The 17,702-nt window shown below is 36.2% G+C and overlaps 1 protein-coding gene and 1 long non-coding RNA gene across 3 annotated transcripts in view; both read right to left on the bottom strand.

The window, feature by feature from the left end:
* LOC116166231 (diuretic hormone class 2) overlaps positions 1 to 10,729 on the bottom strand; it is a 38,686-nt gene extending 27,957 nt beyond the window's left edge. The window contains exon 1 of one of the 2 annotated variants that reach the window (XM_031481099.1): positions 10,608 to 10,729. In XM_031481099.1, the coding sequence (XP_031336959.1) occupies positions 10,608 to 10,717 (110 nt within the window). In that variant the 5' untranslated portion in view covers positions 10,718 to 10,729. Of the gene's footprint in view, positions 1 to 10,604 lie in introns of both variants that reach the window. The other variant, XM_031481098.1, reaches the window with a different exon arrangement.
* On the bottom strand, positions 8,342 to 9,872 carry LOC116166232. The gene is made up of 3 exons (XR_004144295.1): positions 9,581 to 9,872; positions 9,398 to 9,532; positions 8,342 to 8,452 (listed from the first exon to the last, which is right to left on the bottom strand). It is a non-coding gene; the product is annotated as an uncharacterized LOC116166232 (long non-coding RNA).
* Positions 10,730 to 17,702: the final 6,973 nt, after the last annotated feature.

Raw genomic sequence — 17,702 nt, 5'->3', positions numbered from 1 at the left:
AATCCCCGTAGTACCGCCCCCCTGGGAATCCCTTTCAAAATCCGATTCAAAAATTTGTTTCACAAGCTATGCTGATCTGGTGGGACAGGGTGTGTTATAAAAATGATGTATGTGCGAAGATCTCGAGAATCGTTCGGTATTGAGTTGTTTTGTTTTATATGACCTTCTTAAAAAATAATGAGTTGCTTATGAAATTATTTCTTGCAATTAAAATCCGAATAAGTGTCTTAATATCTAACCAAATGCTTTGAATTTATATTTAGCAATCGGTATAGAAACTTAAACTTGACCCTTTCCGTTATAGACCGGGAGGCAGCGTACATAGTAACTAAACCATAAGCGACAAAAAATTTGACAATACAGGCTGAAAGTACGTTGAAAACTAATAATAAAATCACTCGTCTGCCAGTCGTAAGTGGCAGCATTAACTTGGGGCGGCGCTGAATAGGTGACTTCTTTAGGTGATGAACCAAATTACCAAACTATAAGGGTCACGGAAAAGATTTGTATCAAGAAATCCCATTTTTTCCATAGTTTTCAAATATGCTATGGCAGACGATTTCAAGTGCCGCGTTGGTAGCGAAAGACTCCCTCCAATGTAGGCAAAAACGCCCCTGAACTAAACCATGAGGACCGTACAAAAATTATACATAAAAAATTCCTCTTTTTTTCACTACTTTAAAATAAATCCTGGCAGACGATATTAAGTGTAGCTTTAATAGTGGCAGACGTCTTAGAAGTTAAAAAATTTAGGTATAGTAAATCCCAGCGAGTGCGAGCGTGTGAGAGATAAGCGCGCGAGAGCACAACGAACAGAGATAGCAATAGGATACCGACTACTGAGATCTTTCAAACCATTTGATTCTAAACTTCTGATTCACATAGTTCCATCCACTTCAATCACGGATTGTAGAAACTCAGACATTTTTCGGTGGCATTCGCCCAAATTGCGATGAACTAAACCATGAGGACCATACACAAGTCATACATCCGGGAAATGCGTGGGAACCCGGTAACGCGTTACCCTGCGCGTTACACACATCAACACCCAAATTCACGAACCTCTCTCGAAGATTTATGAATTTCTGCGTGTTATTGGAAAAGAGACCTACTTCCATCTATACCTTAATGGTAGCGTTAATTTTACATTTCCCAAAGGCCAAAGCAATAACACTAATATCCATATCCATCGGAAGTGCTAATAATGACTTTGCTACTTGTTGGTAGTTTACCAAGATGGTAAATTATTCGAGAATCTGCCCATTAGTGGCTGCAGCACAATTCTGTTTTACCACATCATCTTCCCTTGTCACAAATTTATAGCACTTATCTTCATATTTGGCAAACACAACTTTCCTTCCAAGTAAAGCACAACAGGTCTTTTTTGCCTATGAACGGTATAAGTAATCTATAAGAGAGGCTTTGAACTATCATTGCGAAGTGGTTTTATGAAATTTGCAGGCTGCTTCTGAGTGGAAACAGAAATTGAGTAGGATTGTAATCTTTTCTTATTTTGATCCCAACTATCATGTTCTGCTTCCTTCATGGAAGGGGTAACTATCTGTCAAAAGTAAGATGTACCTACTTCTCTCGCTGACACAGCACAAATCTTGCCGGGGATGTGTTCAGAAAATCGCTCAAAGGTTTACCGGAGATCTTTTAAAAGATGCAAAAAAAAATAATCCATCGATTAAAACAACATCTACAACTGGCGATGGACTAGGAGCACTTGAAGAAATCATACTTCCGAAAAAGTTTCAGCAAAACAAACTTGTCGATTTTAATCATCGATCCATCAAAGTTGCATAGAGACAACGGAACTGGAGTCAGAGGATAGTTTAGAACGAGCTGAAGATCTATCTTCTTTTCTCTTCAAGTTTTCTGTTTCTCAGTCTGAGAAGAATTCAAGAAATACCGACAATCTTATCGCGAAATAAACAATTTATTATTTTCCCTAATTTAATTCGTTTTGTAACTCCAAGCGGTGCGTAAATCTATAGCTATCTCTGTTCGTTGTACTCTCGCGCGCTTATCTCTCACACGCTCGCACTCACTGGGATTTATTATACCTAAATTTTTTAACTTCTAAGACGTCTGCCACTATTAAAGCTACATTTAATATCGTCTGCCAGGATATATTTTAAACTAGTGACAAAAAGAGGAATTTTTTATGTATAATTTTTATACGGTTCTCATGGTTTAGTTCAGGGGTGTTTTTCCTACATTGAAGGGCGTCTTTCGCTACCAACGCTGCACTTGAAATCGTCTGCCATAGCATATTTGAAAACTATTAGTACTAGCGGTATAACGGAAATTCTTGAAAGATACTGCATTTTTTTATACCAAGGTGCCACTTGGTACAGTTGTTCCTTACAGCCATTTAAACGATTTGACCCGAAGAACACATGACATTTTCCGTGTGGGTAGATTTTAGAGGGGGTGGGGGTGATTTATTGTAACATTTTTTTAAAAACTAAATATGGCCTAGAGACGAGATCTGGGTATCGATTTCGTATGATTTTAACCCGAGGAATCCAATGGTAGCGCCAGAAATGTAATCCGGATACAGGAAGTCCGTGAAAAGCCGCCATTTTTAGAAAATGACAGACTTTTGATCGAATTATATTTTTAAGGCACACCGGGTCGTGTAAGGTGTCTAGACTTATTGTTTTGGGGTCAAGGAATTCATTTATCATAACAAATATAACCTACTGGCATCGAAACTGCATGAGAGGCTTCCCTACTGCACTTTTTGAAGTCGTCGCACGCGGTGAAACCCAAGATATTCCAAAGTTTTAATACCTATATAAACTTATATTATTTTATTTAATAAAAATACACATTAACAAAAAACATAAGATATATTAAAACATGGGGTCAAAAATGTATAAACCTATGAAGAATCACCAAGTACATCGCTGACCTCCTCTGGAGATTATGCGTTATCATCACTGAAAAGGAATTTTACATATAAATATTAAAGGTTCGGTAGTAAATTATATCGAAAGTATACAATATTCTTACCCTTTGTTTGAGAAATCTCCCATACATTTTTGGCATGCAGGGGAACATGGTAATCCGTGTCGCCGCAGCACGAGTTGGAGGAGTACATAAGGAGGGCGGCGTCTGGCCATATCTGGGGATGTGCAAACCAGGTGATGAGAAGCTCTACAAGTCCAGAAGGATGGGGATGGACTCTTGAAGCCAAAGGCAGGAAGGTTCTGTAGTCCAAGCTGCCACATGTATGGAAGGCAGTCCGTGCTCTGGACAGGTATGGCTGCGAGACCCTCGGTGCAGCTGCCGGCGACACGGATTGCCATGTTCCCCTGCATGCCAAAAATTTATGGGAGATTGCTCAAACAAAGGGTAAGAATATTGTATACTTTCGCATATACCTAATTTACTACCGAACCTTTAATATTTATACCGGGGGAATATTCCCAAAACGAACATAGGGAATTAACATGGGAAAAGGGGTTTTTGTAGATAGTTGCTCCCCATGTTAACTTAGAGGGTTGATCATAACACCAATCGAAAGATTTTTTTCCTCGTCTACTGATATACGAATTAGTTCATTTTCATGTATATTTCTCACTATATTATAAAAAACTCGAGAAATCCACTTACCAAAATCATGTTTAGCCATGACTAAGACAAAAAGCAGATTCAAACGTCGAAGTCAATATCAGTTTATGACACCTGGCAATAATTTTTTTGTAAAATGCGGTTCACTGAGGAAAAAGTATTTATAATAAACAACGTTTACAGCGAAAATATTTACTCTAGTACGCGATATTTGTTTTCCGTGCATGTGAAAACCTATTTCAATTAGTTAGGAAATTTCCATGGCTTAACATGATTTTGCTAATTGGATTTATTGCCGAATTTTTGATAAAATAATGAGAAATACACCTGAAAATAAGCTAATTCGTATATCATTAGATGAGAAAAAAAACTTCTTTTGATTGGTGTCATTACAAACCCTCTAAGTTAACATGGGGAGCAACGATCGGCAAAAAAACGTTTTTCGCATGTTAATTTCCTACGTTTGGTTTTAAAATATTCACCCGGTATGTGAAATTCCTTTTCATTGGTGATAACGCAATCTCAGAGGAGGTCAGCGATGTACTTGGTGATTCTTCATAGAATATTCTTCACTTTTTTTACCCCATGTTTTAATATATTTTATGTTTTGTTAATGTGTATTTTTATTAAATAAAATATTACAAGTTTATATAGGTATTAAACTTTGGAATATCTTGGGTTTCACCGCGTGCGACGTCTTCAAAAGTGCAGTAGGGAAGCCTCTCATGCAGTTCCGATGCCAGTAGGTTATTTTTGTTATCATAAATGAATTCCCTGACCCCAAAAACATAACTCTAGACACCTTACACGACCCGGTGTGCCTTAGAAATATAATTCGATCAAAAGTCTGTCATTTTCCAAAAATGGCGGCTTTTCACGGGCTTCCTGTATCCGGATTAGATTTCTGGCGCTACCATTGGATTCCTCGGGTTAAAATCATACGAAATCGACACCCAGATCTCGTCTCTAGGCCATATTTAGTTTTGAAAATTTTTTACAATAAATCACCCCCACCCCCTCTAAAATCTACCCACACGGAAAATGTCAAGTGTTCTTCGGGCCAAATCATCTAAATGGCTCTAAGGAACAGCTGTACCAAGTGGCACCTTGGTATAAGAAAATGCAGTATCTTTTGGTATACCGCTAGTACTATATGGAAAAAATGGGATTTCTTGATACAAATCTTTTCCGTGATGCTTATAGTTTGGCAATTTAGTTGATCACCTAAAGAAGTCATCTATTCAGCGCCACGCCGAGTTAATGCTGCCACTTACGACTGGCAGACGAGTGATTTTATTATTAGTTTTCAACGTACTTTCAGCCTGTATTGTCGAATTTTTTGTCGCTTACGGTTTAGTTACTATGTACGCTGCCTCCCGGTCTATTAGTAAGCTGCCTTCAGATGATTGGTTAACTGGAATGGAACATAAGCTACTCTTGATTAATTTTAATCTGTCCACTTTTGGAAGTAATACAAGGGAATTACTGCAGTTGATTGAAATTTGATAAACATTAGGTCTTCATTTTATTTGTTATGGAAGTTTAGTCCTCATGAATAGAGATTGTGTAGGTTTTACGAAAACAGAACTTTATTATTTTTATTATGTTCTATCTCAGCTTTCGTTTTCAGGAATTCGCAGCAGGTATGTATATAATATTTGAATGCTTAGTTGAACATGTAATAATATGCTGTTTGCCTAGCTTTATGAGAATTTTTGTGTAGATACATCAGAATAAATTTTAAGGTATGAGGTATTTTAATACACGAGAGGTCATTTTTATATCCCCGATCTGAGCTGTTTTGTATTTTGATGCAATTTTTCATTATGTTATTTTTTAATCAACACATAATTATGCCGTGGTAACTTGTGTGGCAATTTACAAAACAACTGCAACATTATTAATTTTATTATCTGTCAGTTAGCTTAGTAGGTACGTTGCGCTTTGTATACAGGGTGAGTTTTTTTCACTTCCACTGGATCTGGTATACCGTAGGAGACACAAAGACTGTTAAATGGGCAAAGGTTATGCAGAATTTTATGTTGATTAATTATTCTCTTCGTAATTGCTTGTAACTCTACAAATCCAGGAAATGAAGGTTTTGCCTTGGCAATTTTTTAAAATGAATCGATTAACTTAAAATTTTGACAGTAGGTAGGGAATAGCCTAAAAATTAAAATCTATATCATGGCAAAGGGCGCTTTAACCCTGGGGGTGGTTGCCACCCCATCTCGGGGGTGGTAATTTTTTATTGTAATTTTAACACAGGAATAGGTAGAAAAATTAATTCTAAGCATCTATACATTTTTTTCGCAAAGTTAATACTCCCGTTATTCGCGGCGGAAAGTATGAGTTTTTCATAGGAAAGATCAATGTTTTTAATTGGTTATTCGCGAAAAACTCGAAAAGTATGCATTTTATAAAAAAAACTGTGGAGAACAAAATCGTAACTTTAAAAAAAGAAAGAAATTGGTTTTTTAATACTTGCTGTATGACCAATACAGGGACCAATACGAACAGAGTTGGGTTAGCTCTTATTCGTCAAACGCTAAATTAGAGATTTTCACAGTCAAATAACGGCAAAACTATGCATTTTTCGAGAAAAACTTGTAGAATATTCTTTGAAGTATTTAAAAAAATATTTCTTCTTTTTTTTTAAAACAAACTTTAGCCTAAAAATTAAGTGAGTTACGATGAAAATAAGATAGATCCGTACTTTTTTCAGCGAAAAAATCAGCGCAAGCTATCTCCTAATTACCGCCCTAATTAAAATTAGTCCTTCCGCTTTTCCAGTTTTCTCTAATTACGTATTATTAGTACATTCTAGAAGTGTGACCAGTTTAGAAGAAAGACTTAATTTTGAAATAATTCACGCTAAATGTAAAAATCGATTTATTTTGTGAAAAACGCTCAAAATAACTACAAAACAACTGGAAATACGTAAAAATTGCCATCCAATTGTAGCATTTTTAATTCCAAACATTTTCCTCACCGGAAATTTTCTGTATGACAAAAATTAAGTGAAATATAGACGTTTAAAGCATGTATTTATATGGGAGCACCACCTTGTTTTAGCTCTTTAATCAACCCATTTTAAAACTAAGAATCAGGAGGTGGAACACCATACTTTGTTCGAAATGCACACTGAACAACTGTCGTCAATAATAGAGTATTAACTTTTTCAGCATAAATACTTTTTTTTATTAAACCACAATAAGGGTTGATTATTTAGGGTTGAAATATTCTGAAATAATGTTCCAAACTCTCGAACAATCATTACTCAACTTATCTGAGCAAAGTTTACTCACATTAAGCTTTAATATACAGTGTGTAAAGCGATGGAGTATACAAGAGGGATTTTTTTTTAAATATTCATTTATTAAAAAAATTTATTCTTCATGATATTTTTTGCTTACTTTGAAAGTACCAATATCGTTTCGATTGTTTGTGGTTTGATAGCAATACGCTATCTTGATTATAATGTAGAATGATAACTTTCAATAAAAAAATGAATTTTTCGTACTTCCGAGACTAAAGTGACAACTTCACTCCATTATGACAAGTACTGAAGTGTCACTTTTTGTCCCGCCGGGATTAAATTTTACGAAAATCCCGGAAGGATGAAATTACTAACAAAGCAATTTCAGTAGGTTCTTCCACATTTTGTATGCGGCACTACTTCTTAAACGCATCGTACTGCTGTTCATATAGTTTTTGGATTTCGGTGGTATCAATTCTTTACCTACTTTGGTTGCTTTTTATCAATATCAAATACACGTTTGTCACCCACCACCAAAATTATGACACTAGCAATGACAGTTCCTATGGTAACTTGTTGAGCAGCGATTTTTTGAAAGAACGCGTTCTCGAACTCCATACATATTAAGTGTTTCAGTTTCGGAAGTACGAAAAATATCGTATATACCTTGCGACTGAAGTAGTGGTCTTATAATCCCTCAGGTAAATTATGGCCCTCCCTTCGGTCGGGCCATAAACTTTACCTTCGGGATTAAAAGTGCTACTTCAGTCCCGCGGTATATAATCTCTCTCCATGTCTCTGTATATAATATACTATTATTATTTTTCCCGATTTCTATAAATAAATTTTAGATTATCGAAACGTTATTGGTACTTTCAAAGCAAGAAAAAAATATCATGAGGAATAAATTTTTTTCATAAATCAATATTTAAAAAAAAATTCCCTCCTGTATACCCCATCGCTTTACACACTGTACATATATGTAGTTTTATTGGTTTTGGCAATAATGAGAGGTAGTTTTCACCCCTAAAAAATGAAAAGCGCCCATCGGCATAATATAGATTTTGAAGTGGAGGGTAAGTTGAACTTAATCCCAAATTTTCATGCAAATCGATGCATTTGTGAGGAAACGAAATTAAGGGTGAGGAAATAATCTGCCCAAACCAGTAAATAAGATTTCCCCCAGATATTTCCACTTAATTTCGCCCCTCCTAATCGTCTTCCCCACCAGATCTCCAAGATATATATACCTACCTGTGTCAGTCCAGTGTTTGTAACTTTTGCTTCTACCTTTACCAGTGCCTTTTGCTATTAACCAGCCTTATTTACCTGTCATTGATTACTGCACCTTTAACCGTCGTTCCATTTCCTGTAAAACCGTTGTTAACCTGCACCCCCTGTCGTTCCTTGTGTTGAGTGTGTTGCCGTTAACCCTAGGGGGTTAATCGTAATTAGCCGTCGAGGTGAGTGAGTGTTTATAGTGTCATTAAAACAACAATCTTTCAACCCTTTATTAAAACGTGCAAGCCGTTACCTCTATTACTCTGACCAGTTCCCAAGTCCCCGAGTAATTCCAGTTCCTAGGTGTACTCCCTAGCGAACGGGTTACTACTAGGGCTGGGCGATTACGGGTTTGAATAATCGATAATCGATTATGAAAAATAATCGATTGCACTGATTAATCGATTAATCAAATAATCGATTAATCAAATAATCGTTTAATCAAATAATCGATTAATCAAATAATCGATTAATCAAATCATCGATTAATCAAATAATCGATTAATCGCCTAATCGTTTAATCAAAAGTCGATTGTCACATACAAGGAGTGATAAATATCTGTTTGTATGCATTAATACGTTAATTATTTAATAATAAAAATAAAAAATAATTCCATTACTCTTTTCATCAAATCGTTCATTACTAGATCGATTAATCAATAATCAACAAAGTGTCCCTGGTTCGAATCCGGGTTCGGGAATGGATATTTGCAAATGCATAGTGGGTTGGTGGGTAGACAGCCTTGGCTGAAACCCTGCCCATTTGAAAATGAAGGTCAAAAATAAAAATAAATAAATAAAAATAAATGATTAGGCAGCTTACTCTCCGATGAGGTGTGCTTTAGTTTTGATGATACAATCTTAATTCATTTTAGCTGCTTAAAGTGACGTTTTAACATCCGCTATAAAATAAAATAATACTTGTGAGCTGTGAGTGCTCCTTTTTACGTAAACTGATGATCCAGCTAATAATAATCAATTAAAATTTACTTAATAATTGATTAATCAAATAACCGATTAATCAAATAATCGATTAATCAAACAATCGATTAATCAAATAATTGATTAATCAAATAATCGATTAATCAAATAATCGATTAATCAAATAATCGATCAATCAAATAATCGATTAATCGATTAATTTAATAGAATAATCAAACCCGATTATCGATTATCGTTTGATTATAATCGATTAATCGATTTTTTTGCCCAACGCTAGTTACTACAACAAGTATTCCTCAATATTACCAGCTACTCTCCGTACGTTCCTACCTGTCCGTGTCTTCAAAACAAAATCGGAGCGTGACTCCTGGTTTTAAACGAAGTACACCTCCGTAGTATCTTCCCGTCGCTCCGTCCTGCCTAAACCTGGGGCACAGTGCTCCCGCCTACGTTAACCATAAGGGGCTGAAAGCCGTCACGTGAAAGGTTAGTTGTTACAGTTCGAACACTCACCCCGCAGGTTCTGTTGGTTACCCCGTTCGGGTGGCGCAGCCCTCAATCCCGCATCAATTAATTTGTTACATTCTAGACAGCACTGCACGTGGAAATTAACCTACAGTCCGACACGAAAACGGCATTGACAGCAAACCAGCTGACACGCTGGGGCCAGATAACTACCGGCAGATGGCAGTACTCCCCAAGTAAATACGAGGACTGCTCCGGAAATCTTTCATATTATTTTATTTTGTATATATATATTTTTATTTCTATTTAGCCAATACACTTTTAATTTTCTTTGCTCGCCAATTATTTCCCGACGCTACCCGAGGCTGTGGGCAAAAGCCGGAACGTACCCAGGGTTGCTCAAAAAATTGCCAGGTTTCATACTATTTTAAGTTTCGTTTCCTGGACTAAAATAGCAAAGTTATGGTCGAAAAACGAAAAAATGCGATTTTCGGAAATGCGCTAGCGTTCATTTATTTTCAAAGATATCAAAAAGTACTCGTACTTTTTTATCAGTTGTGTGTTTCGAGTAAATCACATCAACTTTCTTATTTCTTATGGACGCCATATTGGATTTTTATGTCACTAGATAGAGAAAAAATTACATAATCGGCGATACCAAATACCAACTCAAATAAACCACCCCTCGTATGAATATGATATACCTATATCACCTATATCATATATGCAATCATTTAATTCTCGTTAAATCATTGCCTGTCTCAAGAGTCACATTTCGACAAGGATCTATTACACACGAACACGATGAATAAAGATTCACCGTGCACACGACTCAAAACGACAATGGTAAAGTAAAAATCAGGAGTCCGTGTCACTGATTCATTGATTTGTTAATCAATATCTGATATATCTAATCTTGAACATTGAAAGATGTAACAAGTGCGCGAAATCTATTGAAAACTTGTCTGAAATTGATTCACAAATCAATGACGCAGGGACTCCTGACTACAATTGTATAAATAATTTATAATTCATAGTAGATATTAAATTGACACACATAATAAATTACCACTACCTGGGTGCTGATGGAGCCGCTTCAACCGTTGATGATAGTAAAATACTGGATGCTGCTAGGATAACTGCGAACCACATAATTCCGTTGTTGGTGATTGACGGCAGTTTCATTTTTCTGTAATGAAAAATATTCGTTAGATTTCCAAACAGTAGGCCTTTTTATGCTATAATTAGTATAATGTGTATTTGAACACGTCTAGCTAAATAATGTGACGGTGAATTGCTATATTGTTTTTGGGTTTGCTTTGTTAATCATCGAACATGTATAAATTAACTATTTATTAGAGCGAAATTGTGAATAATGCAACAAGAATTGTTAGAATTGTTATCTTTTTTTGAGTTTCACTACATTTTTATCAATTTTAGTTTATTACAAATTGTATCACATCCTCGATAAACAGTCTACAAAACACTTTTCGAATTATTTGCATAACTGGATAACTCAACCGTATTCGTTTAATATTAGTAGGTAGTTATTTAATAATTTTTGCGTAACCGTATTTTTCCTATTGCATATTCGTAATAAAACTTTCCAACGATGTGTTGCAAAAAACCATACGGAACAAAAATTTTCTTTTCATGCTAGAATATGCACATACACATCTTATTTAAGTCCTAAAACTTTCAAACCGATATCTCCAACCGTGTTCACTCCAGCGCGTTGGTTCCATCTTTATTAGCCACTCGGTATATACTGAGCCTTGAAACTTGGGAAGTTTTTCTTTTGAATGTTTTCAGGTTTGGATGCGAGAACTGAGCTCACTTCTTGACGTCAACGTCCAACTTTATTCAAGGTAAGAGTTGCCTTATACGTTTCACTTGTACTTGGCCCTACACGTGCGGTTTTTACCCGGAATATCAATTTGTTTTAAGATTTAGTAATCGATCAATTGTACAGTGATTCGATTTTTGGAGATACTTTAATTTGATATTTTAAAGTCCTCATTAGCTTATGTTAAATTTTCGTTTACAGAGGTGCGGAAGCAGAAATCATGTGTAAAATATATGAACAATGAACGGTGCATTTATTTTGAGGGGGGTAAAAATGAGGTGCGATGCCAATTAGATTTACCGAAATACCGCTGATGTTCTCTCGCGCGTAAATGTTGAAAATTAAATCAAACCATCCAATAAAGGATATGGGTGAAATAAAATAATATGTAATCTTGTATAAACGCGATAAATTAACTCACGCATATTTAATAGAGTTTCAATTAAAAGAAATTACACGAAAACGCACGGCTATTGTGTAAATTAGATTCAAATTTAATTTCATATTATACTGGATTGAGTACAGTGGTGAGTGGGCTGTGTTTATTTTTACGACATGGTAAACCAAAAAAAAAACACCAGTAGCTAATGCGGTTTCAGTATTCAATTATTATTTTCAAGTAAATATTTTTTCTTTCATGTTTGAGTTTGATTCTGTTTGTCGGCGTTTTAAAATAATGGCACGTACTAATTATAGTATGTACATATGGTATTGATTCATCGTTACTTGATTCTTGATTTTTATGTAGCTTGTAATGTAACAAAGCATTTGGTTTAGAATTAGAATTTTTTGGATTTTTACCACAGATATAAGTAAATTAGAATTTCCAAGCTGTCTCAGGATTTCACATCCGTAATGGGCTATATTGAATATCATTTCTGAATAAGCCGAGGAATAAGCATGAGGTAAAGCCAGTGGAAACTGCTTAATCTGAAACTATTAAGGACATTTAGAACCATTTGTGAGTATATTTAAATCTGTGGTAGTACCTACAAAAGACACTAGCCAATAGAAAATTTAGACATCGCCATTTTGAAGAAATTTGCCATTTGTGGGTGTGAAAGATTTACTCACTCATCAAAAAAGGGATCATTGTGAGTTAGGGAATTTAGATTTTTCGACATGAAACATTTATAGTTATTTTCATAATAAGTCATGAAAGTGGTACGCGGAGGTTTATTGAAAGGTACGAGGACGCGTAGCGTCCGAGTATCTCTTTAATGCCTCCAAGTCAGGTGGACTCACTTTCATAACGTATTATGTATAAATTTTACCTGAAACCGCAACATGTAGATAACTTTTCCAAATTAAATTATTCATATGTGTGAAATTTTGATACCTAATCGCGCATGCTAAAATCACTTTATTTAATTGTTTCCATAGAGATTTCAAATAAATTAAAACAATCAGTGTCATTTTTAATGCAGTTTGCAGTTTATGCTTTGTACTTTTCAACTATACAGCCTTTATAACTATGTACAAAAGCAGGGATCAGTGAAAAAGAGTACCTACTCGAGACGTTGTCACAATGTAGCCGAAGTTGCGGCCGCCGTAGTGAAATATTCGCTCCCCCCAAAGTCAAGAAAGAGGTACGAAAAGGCGTACAAACTTTTTAATGACTGGCGCAAAACTAAAGGAATAATTACTTCCACACATATTCCATTAATTGTTAGTAATTAAAAAACCATTATCCTTTGTGTAGCTATATTAATATTTAAAAATATCCACATAGTCTGCATTATAATTATCCAATCGTTGATTGAATAACTTATTCAATGAACGATCTAATTGTTATTTTGCATGTACTAGGACTGGAATGGGAGTCGGGCAAACATATTACAGTACTAGTCAGGTAAAGATCAACTTTCTAATGTCAAAATAGCCCTGAAATTTATCCTTCATGGTACTGTAATGAAAGGTTTCAACGAAAGAAATTTAATTCTACCAACCACACTCCTCCTCCTCGACCCCTTGTCGTGATCGGATATATTCCCTTATATCTGCAGAATGGATTGTCGGAAGAGGGTACTGACAAAGGGCGACTGGGACGTCTGGATTCATTGGTGTCTAAATGTTAAGAGCGAATATCTCGAGAACGATTTGTCGGAAGAGGGTACTCGTAAAAGGCAAGTGGAACGTCAGCACGAGACATATCTTTTGGTGATGTCTAAGCTTTCAGTGCAAATATCTGCAGAATGGAGTGTCGAAGGTTTTTGAATGTATGCCAGACGGCCTCTAAATGTTTATGTGTAAAGAGCATATTCCCCATTAATCATCTGCCAAGAAAGTAAACATCGATAACATGCTACTACCTTATAATCCCCCATTTACTAAGCTATTTCTGTTAAAAAAAAATGCGCTTTATCTGCACAAGAATTGTGCACAAGTATAGGTACGATCGGTAGGTCCTTAATCCAACCTTAAGGTTGCGGACACCCTGAATAGACATTTAAATACTAAGAAAGGGCCCATTGGCTTCCTGCCACATGTGTGACGATCTCGTACTGGCTTCTGGAGCTTCTAGTGACACCATAATATATTACGGTGCAATCTTTCCTGGCGAGAGTTATAAGTTTCTTCTGTTTCCACTCTTTTGTGGGTACGGTGGGTTGCATCACTGTCAGGAATATCTGTACATTGATTTGTATATTTACAAAGAGTAGTTATATACTATTTGATGTTTATGAATCGAAAATAGGAGCTTTGTATGTTCAGAGTTAAATGTATTAGTAGGAGAGCTGGTAGACATTTTTGGGTAGGTATTTGAGGCACGAAAAAAACTTGCCCAATACGTCTCCAATAATACCCAAATACAGAATTGAAGACCTGGCTGAGCAATAGTGGGGCTAAATCAACCATTATATTTTTCAAAATACGAATTTTTTTTCAAAAAATGTTCTTGAGACATTTCGAAATTTTTAAATTTGATATTTAAAGAACGAAAAAACCAATAAGCCAGATCATTTAGTGGGGCCTTACACTTTGTCAGAATGTCAGGTGCCTTCAAAGTATGAAAGACCAGCTCTCGGACTATTTGAAATTGTAACAATGGGCGACTAAAAATGGATTGACGCCGAATCGCCTTTGGAAGTTCAAGTTGAATATTATGATTTTCCTCGTAAAAAAAAATTCCGAAGGTGACTCGACAGCAACTCTTTTTTGATCGCATAGCATATGTCAGTTACAGCGTCCGCAGTCGTTATTAATTATTACTAGCCCATAAACGTTCTAGAAAAGAGAGATTAGCAGCGCATGCCTAACTAGTTGCTGTAGTATTACGGTAGGTACCTTGCCGCTTTAAAAGTAAAATTAAAAACACATGTTTGATTATCACGATGATGTCAATCGGTCTGTCGGTCTGTACTCTCATTTTCGGCTAAACCGATTGGAATGAAATTTGGTATGCATATTCTCAGACATAAAAGAGCAGAATTGCGCAGGTGTGCGGGTAGGGTAGTATGTATCTGTGCTAGCCACAGAAAATAACTCGATTTCCGGTTTCGAAAATGCGACCACAACATCATTTGGCTTTTTCTATAGTAAAAGCAATTCTCACAGTAGAAGTAAAAATCCCAATTCTATTTAAAATGATAGCTAAAACAAACCACAGAAATAACTGAAATGCAACGAAATGAAACGGGTTTCAAAATATAATAATTATTAATGCAATTGGCTATTACATCGGCTACACGCAATCCCTCGGTTTGCAAATCGCGGACTTGTATAAAGGCAAGGTAGATATTATTGTGTGCGAAAGTTAGGTACATCTTCGCGGCTAACATACACGTACACTACCCTCATAATTATGTAGGTATATTGTATGATGTTTCCTACAATTTACAATAGAATTACATGAAACCATTTCATATGGATAAACATGCGGAATATAATTGTGTTCTTGTAAACCCCAAATTAGTTCCGGATTAATATGTAACACAATTACATCTGCTCGAATTGTAATTCTAAAATCTCGTTGTATTTGCAACCGCTAATTGCGTATTGTACTATTCATTTCAGAGACAGATCGAAAAAGTCCAATCTGTGATTTGAACTTTGAAGTAGGTACAGACCGTTCTACAAAGACCGAAAAGACATACATAAAGATATTTATCTACTTCTCCCGTGATTCTTTCTGCCTAAAGGAAATCAGATTTTATTAATTTCAAATCACTTTCAAAGTTTGGACTCTAATGAAAGGTAGGTAAAGTTCGAGCCTCTAATTTTTATCACTCTCACACTCAGTTAAAATGAATGTGTTTACTTTTTTGCACTTTTGTTCTTTTCTCCTTTGGACTATGCAAGGGTGTGATTTTCCCTTTCGCTATAACCATCTTGTTTAGGTGTAGGTATATATCGCAGTTGGATTATACCGAAGCGGTATCCGTTTTTCGTGCCAACTTCACACAAAAATGATTCTTTTTGCATTTTATTGTGAAAAGTGTCCAATATTCAAAATCCCCATTAATTCTGAACCAGAAAATCAGTGAGAATCCAAGATGGCGGTTGAATTTTGTATTTTTTATTAAAAAATGTGTAACTTTGTTAGTTCGGTGAAATTTGGCAAAGATGTAGAAAATACAAAGGGAAATTGCCTATTACATTAGAGAAAACTTTATTACACATTGGACTTAAAAGAACAAAAAAGTATGAGTAAATAGTTATTGGGAGTTGTGCGTGGGAAAATTATGGGGACCGTGGGAATTTTTTTTCTTTGACGTATGCCGCCTACCGCCTAATTTTGACAGTTGACCCGCGGTACTTCAGCAGTTGGACCGGGGTGTGGCGCGAACCCGACCAGGGCGCCGATTCCCGAAGATGTGCTTTGTCACATCGACTGACCTTGATGTGAACGTGAATGTCACTGCATTCTCGAACCTACCACATCGAGCGAAAAGTTGATCGAACGCAACGACTGGTCTAGACCACTCGTTGCGTGAAAGTCATGCGCAGTTGCAGCTACAGGACGGATCTTGCAGCTGTTTTGCTATAGAGGTTATTCAGTGCCCTAACCTATAAATTCACATATTTTCTGTGAAATAAAACATGGAATTGTTGGAGGATTTTCTGGTTATTAATAGCAGTATCCATAATGCAAAAACAAAACAAAATACAAAACTGACAAATGACAGTTCAATTCCAAGTTTGTCCACGATTCGGGAATGCGGCTGAACTTGAACTTATCCCTATCTTATACGATCATGACGTCATGGCAGCCGGTCACATCACATGCACATCACGGAGCATATCGACTAACTTCGGGAATCGATGCCCTGAACGCTAACACACGGCGAACCCAAACGTAAACGTGAACCCAACGCGAACTTGAACGTTAACCCAAACGTCGACGTGAACCCGAACGTGAATCCAAATGTGAACGTGAACCCCAACGTGAATCCAAATAGCTTAGGTTGGAATGGGACGTTCACGTTTACGTTTGGATTCGCGTTCACGTTGGGTTCGCGTCCCACCCCGGACCAACTGCTGAAGCACCCCGGGCCAACTGCCAAAATACCTCGGGTCAAACTGTCAAAATTAGGCGGTAGGCGGCATACGTCAAAGAAAAAAAGTTCCTACGGTCCCCAGAATTTTCCCACGCACTACTCCCCCAATACCTACTGGGTAATTTTCCATTCTTGAACAAAAATTAAATTGATTTGACTGTAAGTCCGTGTCTATGAGGTATCTTGAAACAAAATGATGATATAATTGTCCTAAGTAAAAAGGTTCTAATATTGACCTGGGCCGAGACTCATTTTATTATACACTGACCAATTCAGGCTACTTTCAGCTTTATATCCGTGCCAACAAAGGTTGTTGAAAGCAGAAATCTGAGTGCTCATAGACCGACACATGAAATCCTTCCAAAAACGTTTCCATGAAACTTATCAGATCTGATATCATTAGTTGTTCCCCGTCGTTGCTTTGAAAATAGCTGCATGTTTGCAAAAAAGCTGATACGTGATGTTCGTTTTGGGGGCGTCCTATAATGTAGGTTTCTTTTTAGGTATTTTTTTTGCATATATCGTTCAGACATTCTTCACCTGGTACGGAAATTGATGCTACATGACTGATGTAGGACCATTTGTATTAGTAAAATCTACAAATTGTTCAAGAAAAGGGGCAGTGAATTTGAAGTGCGCATTTTTTCCCAAAATGGTGATCATTGAAATATTTCAAAACTAAATTCGCGATTCAGATTAACAATGAGACCTCTGGTGGCAGCCCATTGTAATTACTATTAATTTTGTTAATTTACAATGGCCAAAAGTCATCAATATTGTAGTTTTTACGGCTGTAAAAGTAAATTCACTTGCAAAAATGCCA

Source organism: Photinus pyralis, unplaced genomic scaffold, assembly GCF_008802855.1.
Source record: "Photinus pyralis isolate 1611_PpyrPB1 unplaced genomic scaffold, Ppyr1.3 Ppyr1.4_LG3a, whole genome shotgun sequence".
NCBI classification, from domain to species: Eukaryota; Metazoa; Arthropoda; class Insecta; order Coleoptera; family Lampyridae; genus Photinus; species Photinus pyralis.
The sequence above is the reverse complement of the archived record's forward strand: the minus strand, read 5'-3'. Positions and strand labels throughout refer to the sequence as shown.